General features: G+C 32.9%; 2 protein-coding genes across 6 annotated transcripts in view; one reads left to right on the top strand and one right to left on the bottom strand.

The window, feature by feature from the left end:
* The window catches only part of LOC120349851, a 61,344-nt gene extending 53,216 nt beyond the window's left edge, over positions 1 to 8,128 (bottom strand). For 3 of the 4 annotated variants that reach the window (XM_039421014.1, XM_039421011.1, XM_039421012.1), the window contains exons 1-4: positions 7,724 to 7,899; positions 6,279 to 7,062; positions 1,646 to 1,745; positions 925 to 1,026 (exon numbers count right to left, since the gene is read on the bottom strand). In XM_039421014.1, coding sequence (XP_039276948.1) covers positions 925 to 1,026; positions 1,646 to 1,745; positions 6,279 to 7,054 — 978 coding nt within the window. In that variant the 5' untranslated portion in view covers positions 7,055 to 7,062; positions 7,724 to 7,899. Of the gene's footprint in view, positions 1 to 924; positions 1,027 to 1,645; positions 1,746 to 6,278; positions 7,063 to 7,723 lie in introns of all 4 variants that reach the window. The other variant, XM_039421013.1, reaches the window with a different exon arrangement.
* Positions 8,129 to 11,622: 3,494 nt separating this feature from the next.
* The window catches only part of LOC111047784 (PH and SEC7 domain-containing protein), a 121,069-nt gene continuing 113,569 nt past the window's right edge, over positions 11,623 to 19,122 (top strand). The window contains exon 1 of one of the 2 annotated variants that reach the window (XM_039421009.1): positions 11,623 to 12,012. In XM_039421009.1, the coding sequence (XP_039276943.1) occupies positions 11,875 to 12,012 (138 nt within the window). In that variant the 5' untranslated portion in view covers positions 11,623 to 11,874. The remainder of the gene's footprint in view (positions 12,013 to 19,122) is intronic. The other variant, XR_005570459.1, reaches the window with a different exon arrangement.

The following is a 19,122-nucleotide window of genomic DNA, read 5'->3' as shown; positions in this document are numbered from 1 at the left end:
AAAATGCTTTATATATACAACAAAATATACAAATGGGTTGTATAAATATTATGTTTGGTCTGAAAATTTTGTGGAAATCTAGAAGACAACCTCATTTCGGACTTTTAATTTGGCAGAGAAATATCACAAGGTATTCTTAGTTTTTCTCTCCCGATCTGTGCTTCATTGTAAAAAAGTAATAAATAAAGAATAAAATAAATGAATAAAGGACAGAGCATAGAAACAGTAATTATTTTGAGAACTTAATAATCACAATCAGAATATTGAATACACATGCTCACATTAGAAAAAACACACACACTCACTAACTTGTCAGTGAGATCAACTTCAAATTTCAAACATTTGTTGAATAGGAATAGGATACGTAAAAATAAGATAGTTTATTTCATGGTTCTGTATAGGAATGATAAGCATTTCTTGATTAGAAGGCATTGGTATCATTTTTATAAGGATTCTGACAGTTGAAAGTGAATCCATCAATAATACACTTACTAATCTAACAGTTAGAATTTGATACCTAGGTAGCCTACTCCACCAGTAAATAGCACATGCCTTGTCATAGATTAGTAGCATAGAGATAAGATAGCATAAGCCATGCTATAGTATTAGGTAGTATGTCAATTCAATAATTATCATAAGTAGGTTGAATAGCTTAATTTCCTTATTTCAATACACGGTCAATTTCATATTTTTTATCACAATATAAGTACTAAGTAGCTTGTCATAAGTAGGTGGAGTAGATGAATTTCCGTATTCTAGTAAGCATAATATAAATCTTCTCTACTGTCATTCTCATGCATCAGAGTAGAGTGTTAATTTCAGTTAATTTATGTTTTCTTGAACTAAGAATTTAAGAATTCAGGTTTTAGAAAATATTATATCTATTTATCTAATACTGAACCAGTATACAATGTTACGACTCACCTGGTTAACTATTTTCTGTCCATTATGATAACAGAATAGTATGATTAAGTTTACAAATACACAAGCAACAGCATAGTTTGCCATAATTTTCACATTACTAGCCTGGAAAAGAAAGCATTAAAACTCAAATCAAATAAAAGATATATTGCAATAAAAAAAAACTAGAAAAAACATGCTATAATTTCAAATTAATGTAGGCTCTTGATTATTATTCAAATAGATGAATTTATTTCTGAATTAAACAGAACATTTTTCGATAATCTTAATTGATAAAATTAGTGGAGAATTATACACTGGAATGTGTAGAACTTGTCCGCGGTTCATAAATCAAAGATTGCGGGTTCCAGGCCTATCAATCTCCTTTTTCGCTGAGAACTTCAACTCTAATGAAAATAATTATTATCCACGTAATTTTGTAAAAATAGTAGACTTATTGATAATTTTTTTTCTAGATTGCAATTTTTCACAAGGATTTCAGTACACAATTTTCCCCAGTGCAAAGCAAAGGCTACCTGCTATTTCATAATAAATTTTAGTGTATACAAGATATAGAATAAACTGTGAAACAAAAGAGAAAATAATAGGTACCGTACTTTAAATAGTGATACGGTACTTAAATATTAAGACTTAATTGGTGCTAAGGGTGGTGTGGAGATAATTCATTATACTCATTAATTGAATTACAAACTTAAAAATATAATAATAGCTAATCTGAAAATACCTTCATCATTGTGTAGATACTTATGACAGTGTCAACACTTATGGGAAAAGTTATAGCAAGAGTGCCAAAAGCCGTGTAATCAGCACAATACTTGAAGTTTCTAGAAAATTAAGAAAAACCTCTATCAATTCCTAAAACTTTCCAATTCTATAAAATACTATATACAATCTATGTACTGAATGAAATACCGTACGGTATAGTATTAGTACAATGCACTTTATATTTAATTCACTATTCACTACACTACGTTAATTCACCGTATTAGTAAAAAGCAATACTTAGGGTATTTTCTAAAATTATTTGAAATTGTAATCACATCCCAGGGGTCTGGGTATTTTAGTTAATTTATTCATCTACCGTATTCATTTTTTCAAGAGTAAGTGTAGATCGGAAGAAAAAACTAAAGATATACCTTGTACTATTTCTCTCCCAAATTTGGATAACATTAAAACGTCCAAAATAGAATTGATACCCCAATATCTTGACTCAATTGTTCTCTTCCTCACTGGAACACTTGTATAAATTGATATATTTCTATTACAATATTGCAGTAAAACTGAAATGATTAAGTACGAGTAGCCAAATTTTCACATAACTTATACTTGCGATGGAAATAAATTAAGTAGGAATAAGTAGTAGGCCATGAAATTTAGAACAAAAACCATTGATATTATACTGGTACGGTTTGCATCAAAACTGACTCAAACAGTCAAGTGGAAATAATAATTACTCTTTTCTCCTTGAGGACTGAGTGCATTGTCTTAATTCACTTTTATCCTGATTAATTCACCTATTGTCAATGATTTGCTACCAGCAAAAACGGAATTCATTGGTTTCCATTGTCAATAATATTCAATAATAATTACACCAATTATTTGACAAACATATTCCACTTTAACTTATAACAGTTTAGATACATTCATGATATGTCTGTAACTTTTAGACGTGTTTCAAGGCTCTGGACCTCATCTTCATCATACAAGGAAAATTCTGATACATCTTTTACCAATATCAAAGTCTAAATTACTTCATGTTTTTGCTGAAGATTCGGCTCAATGTAGGCTACATGTTTACAGCATGTAGATGTAGTTTATTAAACCTTCTGTTAAAAAAGTAAAATTTGATGGCCTACTCTCTACCTAAATTAGTACGGTATTGAATTATTGATGATAGAAACATTAATAAAGAATGAACCCTTTTTTCAAAGTGAAGTACAGTACTTTAGTGGGTAATTACTAAGTAAGTAGGGGAGACCAGTACACAGTGGGACGGTTTTTTTTATTTTCAATTGTGAGGCAGCCATTTTGAAATAAATTGAACAATTTCAATTCTATAACATAGGTTATACATCTGGCTACTCTATGGACTATGAAACTTTAGTCCTTTCAAGTAAATACTTGTGTAATTAATTTTCATAGTCAGTCATGCAGAGTGTCCTACTGTGTACCATGGTAGTACACAATGGGACAAGTGGGTGTACACAGTGGGACATAGGCTTCATTCCAATGATAAACGCGTTTTAGTAGCCTATGTATTTTATTTTAATCTTAAGAAATAATAATAAATGAATAATCATGAAAAAAACAATATAAAAAATGAGAAATGGCATTTCTTTTCCAATTAAAATTCAATAAATTGAATTGAAATTCTAAACAAAGTTCAGGTGTTTGGGGAAGGAACATCTGAAATCATAGTGCCCCCTCCTGATGTGTGGCTCAGGCAAAACTTTTTTCACTTGAGCTAAGGAAATATTCCCCTCATCCCTTACTGTTGGAAATGTATATTGTTTGTTTCCCTTTTTTAGAAAATTTATTTTGCAATTGTCACCAATAACCTCCTCAACTTGTCCTATATAGAAAAGTCTCATGTGTTTTCTCCCCTTGTACTCGACCAACACCCATTTCTTTGGTAGGCTCAGTGCAATTATATCTTTATCAAAGAATGTGTCTTCCACCACTTCTTCATCCGATGAACTTGTGGAAAAGTCCGATTCCTCATCATTGCTTTCATTGCCGATTGATGATGAAAATAGCGTTCTTTTCCCAGGATTTTTTTTCATTTTTTGGTTCTCCAATAGTGATGTCTTCTCAGGGCCAACTTCTGGTACCAGGTTTTTTTCAGGAGTGCTAGTGATTAAAGTTGAATATTTCTTCCTTTTCTTTTGTCCATCAGCTATTTTCCTTGGGCCAGCTTTTGGAAATTCTCGAATTGCTTCTGGTGATACGACCTGTGTAGAGGTAGGTGCAATCATTGATGTAGAGCAATCAGGTATTGTCTGTGGATCAGCAGGATTATTATCATCATCAACATTTTGGATTGGTCCATCCAGTTCTTCCAATGTTGGTGGAGGCCTGTCAGTAACAGCAGATTGCAGAAAATCATTTTCGGTGAAAATATCCTCATTGAAGGGGAATATTCCAGTGCTTGAAAATCCCGACTTTATGTTGATTGGAGTAAAAGCTTTGTCAAATGGCAAAGATACTAATCCAGCAACATCATAGATGGATATGGTTTTTCCTGGATGGCTGATGAGCCAATTATCACATTCATTGTTATAAGCCTTTCGGAATGGCCCAAATACTGCCCTGTCCAAGGGCTGCATCTTGTGACTGCAGTGCGGTGGGAGTGTCAAAATGCTTACCCCATTAGCCCTAGCTTTTTCAATGACCTCAATGGACAGATGAGCTTCAAGATTATCATAAATCAGGAGTGTTTGGTGATCCTTTGAACTATGTGATAGTGTAATAAAATGTTGCAGAACCTCTGGGAAGAGCTCTCTGGACATCCACCCTGATGGATTGGCCAGTCCCAATGTCCCAGCTGGAGCACCGTTGATCATGTGACTTTTGAAGAATTTTCATGGAAAAATCATCACTGGTGGCAGAAATGTTCCTGTTGCACAGATTATGGCACACGTTGTTACCAGAATACCACGTTCTCCACTTGTAGCTGCATTTAATTGTTTGGTTCCCGTTTCTGTAACAACATTTTGAGGCTCCTGGACTGTGGGTGTTTTGGTTTCATCAAGGTTGTAAATACGGGAAGGGTCTGCCAATTCGGGATATTTCTTAAGCACCTTTTTCAAATTTTCAAAAAACTGTCCTACGTTCTTTCTATTGAAAGAGGTAAGTCTGGAGAGGCTGCATGGCTCAGGTTTGCGGAGGGATAGAGTGTTTCGTTTTCGGAAACTTCTGAACCAATCTTTCCCGGCTGCTTTATTGGCTTCCCATGAAGCTGGAATCTTCAGTCCATTAGCAACTGCCAAATCATACGCCAATTTCCTTGCCCGTAAACTGCTTAGACCATAAGCCATATTTGCGCAAGTAACTAAATAATTCTTCAGCATAGTCTCTAATTCCACATTGAATATTTGATTCACTGCATAATTTGGCTCCATTCTAACTACAGTCCCTGGATGAGCATTCCTCTTTCTATCTACATAACGCTGGAGAGTGCTTCGTGGAACTTTGAACTGTGCAGCAGCTTTTCTTATGGACCCACCATCCAATACATGGTCAACTGCTCGTCCCATGTCCTCCTGCTTGAAGGTGGCAATTTTCCGAGGCTTTTCTGGACGTGGCATCTGAAACAAGTAAATAAGTAAAATAGTTCAGTAGTTTGGACAAGTTTAGTAATTTACCCAATTGGAACAAAAGTAAAGTAGCATGTAGCAGAACACAATTCAGGTGACAGCATAATGGTCCTAGTAGGCAATTGATTGATATAGGCTACGATTAGCATTAATAAAAGTAGCAACAATGAAATAAGGAAGTCATGCTTTATTGTTTCATTATCCAATAAAACAAGGTAAGAAAACTCATCAGTGGTTGTGATTGATGCCACTTAGTTATTTTTATCTTACATAATGGGTTACATAAAAATGATATAGCCTATTCAACTACTTCAGCTATGTGAGTAAATTCACTGTGGGATAGTCGAAACTACTTAAAGAAACTAACTTGACATTATACCAATGAAATAATTGGATGTTCCTTGAATTTTGTTGCAATAAACAACTTTTCTCACATTTATTAACAAAAGCTTCTTCAACAGTAAATTTGATATGGTACACAGTGGGACGTCCCACTGTGTACTATGGTTTTCCCATAGGACGTCCCACAGTGTACCACCAATTAATGTCCCACTGTGTACAACCTGTTGTTTTTATGATTCATGGACTGTATTGAAATAACCCTTCATCTGAAGGAAAGAACTCATACATGATTTTGTACCTTAGATAATGCCCATCATTACTAGAATACCAACTAGGAGTCAGGGCACTCCCATAGTAAAATAAAACAATTGAAAATAGGCAGAAAAATTAACTTTTATATGACTAAAATACATACCTCAGGATAGCGAATGCTTGTCTTGTGTTACAACAATGATCTCCAATATGGAGGAGGCCTAGACCAAACTGCATTATGGGTACAGCTGATGAATCAGCTGTGAGCAATACAGCGCGATATTCGAACAGTGTCCCACTGTGTACGGTGGCCCACTGTGTACTGGTCTCCCCTACTACTTTTGTAAGTGAAATTTGTTACCATGTCCTTAATTTAATTTATGACCAACTGCTAAATTTGATTCCATTTTTTGAAGAAATTATTTCAAATTGCTTTGGAAATCTCACCTGTTGAGCTTCTGATGACACTGAACCAGGAGTGCCATATAATTCCTCAAATCCAACCTTTTCTCCGCACTCAGGTCAAAATTTCGCTCCCCAAAATTCTCTGACATTTCATCAATTAGCAGATAAATGGTTTCAAAATCGGCAAGCACTCTTTCTGTAGCCAGACAAGTCGACAACATAAAACAAAATGCTTCCGAGAGAGAAAACGAAAAAACATAGATGTGTAACATTTCTAGCATCAGGAAAACATAGAAAGAGTCGTAACCTGGTGGACACCAGTAGTTGTAAAGAGTGGGCCAAGATTTTTCAGAGTTACTTTTTTCTTCAAATAGTTGATTGAACGCGTTTCTGCCTATGTAAGCAAAATACAGTCCTGATGTAGCAGTTTTTATATTCTGGTACAACCTATCCATATCCTTACGTTTCTTTTCGTAGTTGGAATAGATTTTGCCCCACCTTCTCTTCCGGTCAGACACGAATAGTATCCGGCAATCCTCCAGGAGCTCTCCTCCAATCATATCAATTATTTTCTGAGTAGCTTCCTCTGGCCTAAAAGCTCGCAGTATTATACAGGTAAGACAGCATGTCACGATGTAAATCTCAGCTACGGCTTTGAGACGTTTTTCAGTGTTATTTTGCTCGTATAGTACCACCATGAAGAGGTTCGATATTAGAATGATGAATGGTATTGCTATGGTGAGAAGTGGTAGAGAGTTGGATGGTTTGTCATAGTGGACGTGGTGTGTGAACTTCTGCAGGAAACGTGTGCTTTCCATTTGTACCTCTGAAAAAGTTACAATACCTTTATCAGTCTTTACAAAAAAATTGAAGATACAGGAACAAGCTATAGATATTTGCAAATACTCCATGAAAATATTGTTCATAGATATTCTTATACAGTATAACAATTACACATTTCTCTTTATTCTTCAACTAATTCTATATCAAATTTAAAAATTATGGATGATAGTTTTTCATTGAAAGTTTTTAATTCATGAAATCAATTTAAAAAGAAACAGACAATGAATCTAGAACTTATCTGTTTTCTAATTCACTAATTGATCCACTATATTATTCTAAATTGAACTAATTGTCTAATATATTATAAATATTTACATCAATGCTGTATCCTGATCCTCTATTCATCATTTAATTTTAATCCCAAAAAGAAAAGTTTTGGTGAAGATTTACAATGTTTACTGAATTTATTCATCAATCCAATAAGAATAAGAAACACAGAATCTAAAATATTTCTAGTTATAATATTCATGAAAATGTGAAGGATAAAACGCATTTTAATTCCACTCCATTCCCTCCCCAACCAAAATTTCGAACTTTTAACCTACCAATCAACAATTTTTTTAAAGTTTCAATTCCGAATAATTTCACCTTACATCCAAGTGATTACTCTCCAGTAAGCTACTAGATCGCTGTAAAGGACTCACCTCTACTGTTGACGTACCAGCTATCCAACAGAATACTTTTGTTATTGTCGAATTATATCTCCCGAAATTACAGGAATAAAAGTAATTCCACAACGGAACAACCTGTAATTATTCAGAGTATTTCTGGTGATAATGACGGTTATTGGAGTTTTCTTGATTAGGTATTCCACCTTTTTGGTACCAGTATCAATTATTTTATGTTCTTACAACCCTGAATCATTCTTCTTGAAGATATAGTTAATAGTTCAATCCTCAGTATTTAGATGAATATTATATGCGTAAATTAGCGATAGAAAATATGAGTGATTGCTATAATTATTGTCACAGCCTATTATCTTATTTAAGGTGAAAATATATTTCTGGCACTCCTATAGTGTGGATTAGGTTTTAACTTATGTCTCTACACTTAACTAAATACTACTTCAAGTCCTTATAATAAACTAAGAATAGATTCTATCAATTATGATGAAACATCATTTCTAACTAATCACCCACACCCTCAATTCATTTGACTTTATATTGAGTTGAGTCAGAGCTATCTACAGATGAGAGTGGTCTTTGGTAATAATGCTTACCATATTGGTAATATGCTTTTTTATACAAACATATATAATATAAACATATGTGCATGATTATAATAAGCGAACAAGGACGCACATTGTCATATATATCTTTGAATTCTTAAATGATGGTCCAAGAATTGAAATATAGGAGTAGGCATGTTAATGCAAATTTGGTGTTTCTTTTTCTCATTTTAAGTAGAATATATCATGTATATATTTTTAATTAAAAATATGATAGTAACCCAACCAGGACTTTTAGTCCTCGGGGTACTAGAAATTATTTATTCTTCTATTGATGTAGATGAGTTATTGTGATTTCTTTGTACAACGTGTAATTGTATTATTTTTATAATTTGCAATATTTTTGTGATTTACTCTACTTTTCATAATTTCTGATTATGTGTAATGTAGCCTATCAATTGGAAGAATAAATGAATTTATTATTATTATATCAAGGATGAATCAACTTAAAATGGATGAAAACGTTTAAATATCATAACTACTGCAGACTGCAGATAGCCCATAGACTAATTTCCAGAGTTACCTACTAGAATTATCATACGGTACATGACATTGATCCATCTTTATTATTTTTGTGAGTTGGAAGTTGAATCGTGGAATCAATTGTTGTTTCTGTTAAATGATTAAACGATGCAATGTCCAATGTGTGAGCTTTAAACTTGTAATAGAGACAATGTTATGTTTCTAATCCTTACAAACTATATACGGAACTACAGTGAGTTGGTATTCTGGTCTGCAAATCAATGTACCGTACCTATTGTTTGGAATCACATGGTAGCCTTATTATACTTTTTGAATTTCCATCTGGAGGCTCATTCCGGTTTGTCATTAACAATTGATTGTTTGAGGCATTTTGATTGGCTGAAAAAGTCTTTGTCTTGAGAATCAATCATAGGGTGTCTCAGCTTTGAGAATTTTAAACCTAAATCATTTAATTTTCAGGATTTGAATCTTTTAGGGAAAGTTGGTGTTTTAATCATATCATTTTTAAAAGTAGGCTACTATTTTCTCTCTTAACGTTGGTAGTGAGTACCATAAAAGACTGGTGGAGCTGACCAAGGTATCAATGATCTATAAAAGGTAGGATTTCAGAAAATACGATTTATTTTATATCACGCCAATTTCAGTTACAATTTCTTGAGCGACTACATACAATAGCCAAGTGAGTAGCCCAATTAAATATATATACAGTACTATATTTATTTTTTTGTATTTTGTTTTTGGCAAATAAATGCATTTACTCATTTACTATATTTTTTGTTTTTGTAAATTCAAAATTAATCCAAATAAGTCTTGTAACATATTTTTTCTTGTGAAACGAAAAGTATCTATTTATTCATCAGGAACGTAACTCAAAATATATTGTTTTCCTTTTTTAATTGTGTTGTCCATTTTACCTAACAATCAAAACAATTTAAAATCCATTAGTTTTTTATTATAGATTATTCAGTATTATGCATTAAATATCACATACAATTACAGAAACATTTTTCTAAGAGACCTAACCATTTCAATCAGACACATTTGTATATTTGACGTCTTCAAGTTTATAACTCATATCAACAAGCAAAACCATGAAAGTCATCAGCGATAAGTAGAAGTACCGTAGGCCTAGCATTTTCATCAAGGACAACCCCTGTTTGTCTTAATTTTTGGATCACCATAATACTATCAGGCTGAGGGTAATTTTTGAGAGTAGCTTGCGTTTTACACTGTAGTAAAAGGATTCATAAGTTTATTTGGATAAATAATAATACATTTTATTCTTCAGTAGAAAAAGTGAAAAAAATTACAAACAAAAAATAGCATAGCTTCTGTAAAATTAGAAAAATGATCCACTTACAATAATATATACCGTATTCTAAATAATATAATCTCTAAATTTACTGAGAAAGACACTCCCGAGAAATTTCTATGTGGGAGATGCCATCAAAGAGCAATATCTTCAACTATTTTTGTTTTAAACAAAATAAATAAGATGAATAAAAATAAAGACTATGCTAGCAACAGAACTTAGGGGAGGGTTTCAATTAAATAAAAAGATAAGCAAATATCTAAAACTTAATTGGGATGCAAAAGTTCAAGAAAACTAAGAGCAAATATATTAAAATATACTCTGGAAGTGGAATTATAGTGAGAAGAAATGTAATATGATTGAAGTACTTGATGATATGTACAATGAGAAATGAATGCTACAATAATGAAGAGATGGATGATGAAATAATGGAGAGATGAGTGATTGCAAATAATTATGAAGTAATGGATGATATCACCTACCTACTATTACTTAGTTGTAGTAGTAGGTAATGATGATATGACCTAATAACAAAACTTAACCTAAAAGAAAAGAGTTCGTTCCGTATCTTTCACGTTTTTACTTTAAAATTTTGATTCTGTTTATGATTTCCAAGTTGATGTAATTCAATGTACCAGTACCTAAATACGGTATGTTTAATTTTTTTATTGAATGCCTCAATATTATAGTTGCAAGTTGCCAGTTTGAATTGAGGATTTAACTGATTTTAATAGGTTCTTGATCTTATCTATTGATAAAAGCGATTTTAATTTTATTTTTGAATTTTCGACAGGAGGTTTGCGTCTTTGCAACAGTGGGTATTGTATTGAAAATTTTTGGAGCTACATATAGATAAAATCTACGAAAACATTCTTTATAAATAAATATTCTAGTATTATATGAACGTACTATTTTTTGATTGCAGAAAATCAATTATTCTAAAGTTATTGTGTAATTACAACTTGGAGTTTGAGAATAAAGATGTTTGTTTTTAAGCTCAGTGTGATCAGGACTTCCTTTAAATAGAAGGTCCTGGTGTAATTCAAAGCAACCAAGGAGCAGATAAAATATCCAACAGACAGATGAATCTAGAAAAATATATCAAATGTGATACAGTTATAAATTATAATGTAGCCTAAGTTATAGTTATGTTATTCAACATAGCATCGCAATTTTATTCTATCAGTCTATCTAGATTTAAAAACTCCCGCAATTGTGCTGCCAGTTGCACCAACACCACATCTCCTTAGACAAACAGGTTATATTTGAAAATTTGCTGTAAATAAGAATAAAAACTCATACTTTGCCTATTCAGCTAAAAAATGTTTGACATAATTCATAAAACTCGAATGTTTTTTCCATCAAATGAAAGTTGAAAAGCATTTATTCGGTTAATAATACTTTTGTATCATAACGCAAATGAGAAGCAACGCAAGGATTTGTGTATCATCCAACGTATTGAATTGTTATTAACCAATGACAAGCGTCTATATTGGTTAGTACCTCGAAATGCCTGTAGTCGCGACAAGTAGTGTTGCCAACTGCCATCGTCGTTTACAGAATTCGCAGTTTCAATTTAGCCTTCATGGGCTTGATGGCAATTGGATGTCATTCTGCCAAATTTCGGGCCGATTTGCTAAATTCTTGTCACTCTTTCGGTGTACTAGTGAAAACAAGCCTCAAATGTTATGGTGCAAGTACCCTATTTGCTCGTTTATTCTTAAAATGTGCAGTGACAGGCTATTATGTGTGTAGCCTGGTTCTAAGTTATCATGGCTGAAGAGTTATTGGTGATTTTGAATAGGAAGGATCCTTCTTGTGGATTAGGATTTTCATTGCTAGGAACACCTGGATTACCTCCGATTATCTACGACATTGTAGAAAATTCACCTGCAGCTGAAAGTGGAAAGGTTTGTTTGATTCATTAGCACTCATACATTATTATTATGTCAAAACATGATTTACAACAACCTCTTTAACAAGTTTTTAATCATACACTTTTTCATTTTTATATTAACTTACTTGTAAACATAATTTCCTCAAGCCTTAATTTGTAAATATTATCCATATTTGAATACTTTCATACAATACATAATATAAAAAGTCAGTTATTCCTATTGTAAATTACTTTTTTTTGATTTATCAGTGGATTGTTTACATTTCCCCCTAGATTATGTGTATTAAGGTTTAGCTCCCGGCTATTTAGTTTTCCGGTTGGTGGTATCCTTATTCAGTTCTGAAGGGTTGTAGTTCATGGCATTGCAACGTGTGTTTTTCTTACCTCATAAGAATATGACTAAAATTTGCAACCTTATTACCGTACTTTTGGTAGATTTGAACAATTTTTGTTTTATAATTTATTATGTTTATTAGTGTTTCAAAATACTTTGGTCAATATTAGGTTACATAAAAGGTTAGTAAATCTGTAACATCTGTTGGGTAAATTTATGATGCGTGATATAGGTTAGGTTAATACAACCGCCAAATTTTAACTTGAAAATGAAAGTTAGTGTAATAATTGATAACAAGAACAAAATTTGTACATTTGTACTGTATATACAAATTATAAAGGTCCTGTACCAAAGTTAGGTGGGCTCAAATAAATACCTTGTACCTATAATGAGTTTAATGTTATAAAGTCAGCAGCTAATTTTCTTTGGTTTGATACATAATTACATATTACATATAGAAGTGTAGGAAATAACTATATTTTTCCACTATTCAATTTAATTATGAAAATTTATTTTTAAAATAGAAAGATATATTTTACTGGTCAATATAATATGTCGGTATTTGTAATCGTTATTTTTCATATCACATTACGGAATTACAGCCCATCTACTATAGAAGGCGTTAAAAAAAACTTGGAAACTATGCAGTTCTATTATTTTCACTGACTTACTATAGTTTAGTGATGCTGTCTCTCAGAGCCACATTTCTCAATCGCATAGGTATTTGTCCCTTTATAGTCATCAAGTGTTCTATTGTCTTGTCAAGTTATCACGTATATAATAGGGAATAAATTAACTTATTTGATAAGGTTGGTAAAATATCTATGCGAATAATAATGGGGTCCTTAGAGTCATTCAATTGTTGCTGTAGGTAGCGAACCTCTTCATTGTTTCAAATATCAGACAGACGTGCCTTCTTGACGTGCGCTGTCCTGAAGTTTCACTTATGCTAATCAAACGCATGCTTTGTTACAAACAAGCTGAACTAGACTAGCCCAAGTTGTTCTCACGATGCCAGTAAGTTAGCCTATTAAGAAGGCAGTAGCATGGCAGAGAATCGGCAACGCTGTTCTTCTATCTTTTTCCACTGTCATTATAACTGAGTATAGCTTAGTAGACAATATTAGGTACTAAAGTCAACTGCACAAAAATAGTCCAATGGAAATTGGTACAGCTGAGGGGCAAACTTCTGCTCTAGAAAAAGCTGCCCCGTCTTTTCTCATTTAGTGAATTTGATGCACACTGTCATTTCATATCCCAGCGTCTGGCCATCCATACAGTTAATGGCCGATAGAATACTGTCATCTCTCCTAGGCTACATGTCAGGAAATAATTTGCACATTCACTAGAAGAGAGAAAGTGAATTTACATAAATAATGATAATATCTTAGAGTGACCTAGCTAGTTCAATTCTGGTGTCAGAGTTTTCAGGTCGCTCCTGATTGATTTCAGGGCCTCTGACGTGACCTAACGACTGATCTTAGGCAACCGGGACCAACGGTTTAACGTGTCCATTTAAAGTGCATGGTCATGAAACTCGAGGAGGGGGAACTTAGCCTCACTGTCGCCTATCAAGAGGGTAGGACAGTTTTCCAGTGTTGGCTGTGCGGATGTTCAAGCGCCCAGCGAATGTGTTCAAGATCATTCACTCATTAGAAACAGCCACTATTGGTTAAAGGGGGTTATTGGTAAACTGCTGGGCCATGGCGATGCCTACAGTTTATGTATTATGCTTGGATTATATTTTGCAACTACTTGATACTATCTACCCAGGATCCAAAGGTATAAAGAACCTCACACGTCAATCGGAGCTTATTGTGTGTCCCAAGTAGTTGGCCAAACCAATACATGTGTCCTTTACAAGATCCAGGAGTTTTTTTCCATTACTAACTTCCCATTCATCATCTGGTTGCTTGCAGCTTGTATCTGGTTTGCTTAGCATTCTAAATGCTGAAGGAAGTCTTCAGACGTGGTGGTGTTGGTTTCTGTTTAATACTAAAACAATCCGTTTATTGAATGTAGGCGTTTATTCCTCGCATGTCGGCTTCTAAAAGGCATGAGTTGAATATTGATTTTAATTCGCCCCTGTGAGGCTTGCTTTCTTCTTGTTGTAGACTTGTAACAGTAGCTATAGTTGTGTCCAACAACATTTCCATTTATTCACTCACACAATTCCACTTGAGTTACAAATTATAAGGTTATGATGAGGAGAGAACAACAGGCTCGGAACAATATTGTTCTCCCAATTTTTAAAAATAGTTTGTAAATTTTAAAAAGTTGGTACTTTTCTTTAATGTAAGGGTCATTTTTTCAACCTCCGATTGGCTATAAATAGGAGGCTAATGTATATAAAAGCATGATTCTTTCACTGAAAGTTACTTGCACTGATGATTATTCTTCAACATATTTTTCGTGGAGGCTGAGGCATTTGTCTTTCCAGTGGATCAGCCTACCAAAACCCTCTTCATAAAATGCTGCCGCCAAATGAGTTATGACGTTATTTTGGAGCTCTTCGTTAGTAGGCAAGCTCTGCCTCAAATTCATTGCCAAGCTCTGCCCTCAGAGTTGTTTCTCTTACCAATACAGTAATGCGATTGAACAAATAAATACGAATAAAAGAGTTAATTCGTCGGCGAATGGGGGGAAAAAGTAGAAAATGAATATTGGTGCCTTCTCTTAGTTTTTTGACAGAAGAAGGTTCTAGAATCATAAGTCGAAGTGGAGTATCAGATAAGTTAATCACTACTCAGTGGTAGGGAACCAATTTCTTAAACAGTATTTATTCATCTATAATAATCATCCCTCCCATTACCATAATGCATAATCCCATTAGGCAAAAAAAAACGCAGGCATTATATTCTATTCCTATTTCAAAACACAAGTCCATCATATGAGCATCTTCTCAACAAAAACTTCTATTCCTCCATCAAACCTTTTTATCACAATAAGTGATCCAATAATCGTGCAATAAAAACTGATTACAAGAGAGACTGATTGATTGTCGTTTTACTATTCTTGGATTGCTATAATTAGTTATATACATTGTTGATCCTAGGCAGCTGTTTTTAAACACCATTGATGAAATGTTTGATTAGTTTGAACTAGGAAATGAAGTTTAGTATGCATGTTGTCCTATATATTATGTTCAATCACAATTATTAATCAATCAGCTTTTTATAATATAGCCTAGTGCATGTGTATCAAAAGGAAATCTTGCATATAATTATACGGTATTTAACTGTGTTGTGCGACCTTGCCAGCAGTTTCCAATTTTGAGTAAGGCGTGGGTTACCGTGAACCGTCTTGTTACCCATACTGACAGCCCACTCATTGCAGGATAGATTTGAAGGTTAGGTGGGTGTGGGGATATAATTGGAAGGGCTGGGCACCGTTATTGTTACTCAATGTGAAAATTTGCTGTCTTTACTTGTAAAAATAACAATTTGGTCACTATTTTAATCTATATTTAAGTTTTCATGTCACTGTTAATTAGTTCAAATAACAATATTGGAAGAAAATTAGGAATTATTATTGTACTCATCAATAAATAATATACCAGAGACAAAAATAATCTAGAGTAAATATCTTTATGATAATACTCACTCAAACTCGTAAATAAAATACACTCAATGAGTGTGTCCAAAATATATTATATTGATAACTATACTAATGAGTATTTGTTCAAGATAAGATCATATTATTCATTGGACCAGTAAAAAAACTATTTTGTTAAGGAATGGCAAAACATCGAATAAATTAACAATGAAACAGAATAATTTACCTGTACTATACATGAATATGCTCTCTGCGATAGGAATATTTCTTCAATTACTCACAACAAATCATACAAAAGATACAAAATAAAGTACAGTACTTCAATTTATTAGTTTTCAATTATGTTCTCTTTTCTCCGAGTATCGCAAACATCTCAGCTTCATCTCTCTCACAGACGTAACAAGCAAAATAAATAATACTATATGATAGGTGGGTGAGGGGTGACAGTTGTATGTAAGAGTATAAAGAGTAAGGAGGTAGTGTGAAATAGTAAAGCATACAGAAAAACGGCGAACTAATGGGTCATTAAGGAGCTACCTATTTAGATTAATATTTTTATGGCGATACAAGGAGAACTTTTGAAGCGACTTCACCCAGACAGAGAAAATTGAAGAGTGGATAGGAAGTAGGTGACGAAGAAGAGGATGGAGAATGATAGGGAAGTTTGAGAATACTCTGGTGAAATTCATTTCAAACTGTCAGGATTCCTGATAGATAACACGAAGCTGTCAATCTTCCCAATGCTGACAGTTTGAAGTGAATCTCACTGTAGATCTTATCTTGTATACAAATAGAAAGGATATTGGGAGATGGAGAGAAATATCTGCATAGAAATAGGAAAGAAACCCCAACATAATCTCCAAGGAATAATTTTATTGTGAAAATATTAAGTAACTTATTAAGTTAGTTACTATGTTACTTTTAATATTATATTATGTCTACCTAAACAGTTCAATAGGGATATTCGTTGTGAACTGTCAGAAATCATATATAGATAACATCAATGCTTCTCATTCAGTTAATGCTGCCTGTTTAAAGTTAATCTCACTATAGTTTGAAAGTCAACTACTCATGTGATCAGTACTGTACTACTGTATCTAGTCAATACAAACTACTGTACAATAGGAGAGAAAAAGGGGTCATTTACTCAAAACTTTTAAAGGTGAATATATGGAAAAGGCAGACACTTAACTGAAATGAAGTTTTTCTCAAAATGTAAATAGAACCCTAAATAAAGCATACATACAGGGTTGCTAAGCAATGTTTTAGTACAAATCGCTTCTACAGTCTAAGGTTTATAGTTACAGTCCTAAGTTTTGTAAGAATGCTTCAAAATGTTGCCAAGAATTTCTAATGTTTGGAAATCCCAAAACAATTGAAACCATTCAATACAAAGTGAACTATCTACTACGTCATATTTTCAAGACAAACACTGCTGAATTGTTGTTTGCACGTGTAAATACTGGTCAGGGTGTTCGAAAAAATTCTATTAGCAATTTACATATTCGTGACACCTGGAATAATTGAATTTGTCTGGCGAACGTGGCTGATTGTTCTATTTGACCTTCTGCTATTAGTTTTTCAAGGTCAAAAGGTGCCCAAGTAGATTATCTTACTCGTCTTCTAAAACTAGGTATGTGTGAGAGTGAGTCATTGTAGAAACAGAATAGCTAACTCTGGATTTATTTGGGATTATAGTTCCTTTGCATGGATTTTTATTAAATATAGATTTCACGTGTCACCTCCATTGATTTCCATAAAATATATTATTCCGTATTGGATTTCAATTTATGTAACTTATCTACTATTATTTGCATTCATTCTCATCGCTTCGAAAGTGCCAATGCTATAGAGAAATTTAATATCTTCGTTGAATAGATAATCTGTTTCATATTGATATAACAGGTAACCTTCGGTGTGGTTTTTCTAATTTTCCTTTTGATTCAATCGTGGTTTTAAAAAGACCACTTTAGTAAGATTAATTTCACACTGTCAGTATCATTTAAATGGAAAACGTTGATGTAATCCATGAGGAATAATGACAGTTTAAATTGTTTCTATTATAGGAATATTGTTGTGAGGATACTTTTACTAGTGATCTCATCGGATCTGTTTCTCAAGTTGAAGGCTATTTATACACTTATATGACAGATTTTTCTCTGTTTTGCTCATTCAAAATATCCAATATTCTTACTAACAGCCTAATAATAGGTTTGTGACGTAAGAGAGCTTTGATTCTTGAATTATTCGGGCAAACAAGTGTCATTCCATTGTTGAAATAGGCCTAACATACTTTTTCTATTATTTTTTGTCATCTATGGAATCATTTATTAGGTGTTCCACTTTTTATTATTACACCAATATCTTCAATTTGTCATCTTTTTCCATCTATTGATTCGGGAGTGTCATTTCGCTTGTGTAATGCAGTGATTAAATACATAAAATAATTGAAATTTGAGTAAATTTATCTACATAATCCAACTAACTAACAATAAATTAAGCCATGACTCTTCTTTACAAAACAAGGAAACCAATAGCTAAGTTCTAATTAGAGAGGAGTGATTATAATATTTGAATATTTGAAAAGCTAAGTGATTACAATTCAAGTAACTGATAAGAATATATAAACTTTTTTTGTGAGTAAAATAATTGTTCGATAGCTTTGTAGTAATGGCTACGAATCTTATTAAGCGAATTAAATAAGAATTAATTGATTATATAGTTAATTAAGCTAACTGCTGATAAGTAATATAGTTGCTAATTGGTACAATCTTGTTTCATTAAAATACTTGAAATTATGTATATATTTCAATGTAACAAGCATTGTTGACTTTTCCGTCAATTACCATCCAAATCTCATTTGAGATTTTCCTTGAGCAATTCGGATCTACCGTTGAATGTCTTTTACTGTACCTTCCATTTTTTTTCAAACAAGTTTCTGCTCCTAATATAAGACATGCCGTTTATTAAAAACTGGAATTTGATTTGATGTATCCTCATAATGTATGACGGGCCTCAATTTGCCAAAAAATGTCAATATTCTTTACGACACTAAATAGCGACAGTGCGATTTTCTTAAAATTTAGAATTGGTTGAATGGGAAGCATAAATGGTTTTTATTTATAGAATTGATATATTTTAAAGATTTAAATACATTTTAAAAGGCACATATGGTATTTATAAAGCAAAATGACAGTTTGAAGTGTATCTCACTGTAGCATTATTTCTGAAATA

Source organism: Nilaparvata lugens, chromosome 2, assembly GCF_014356525.2.
Source record: "Nilaparvata lugens isolate BPH chromosome 2, ASM1435652v1, whole genome shotgun sequence".
NCBI classification, from domain to species: Eukaryota; Metazoa; Arthropoda; class Insecta; order Hemiptera; family Delphacidae; genus Nilaparvata; species Nilaparvata lugens.
This window is presented reverse-complemented; position numbering and strand designations above follow the sequence as displayed.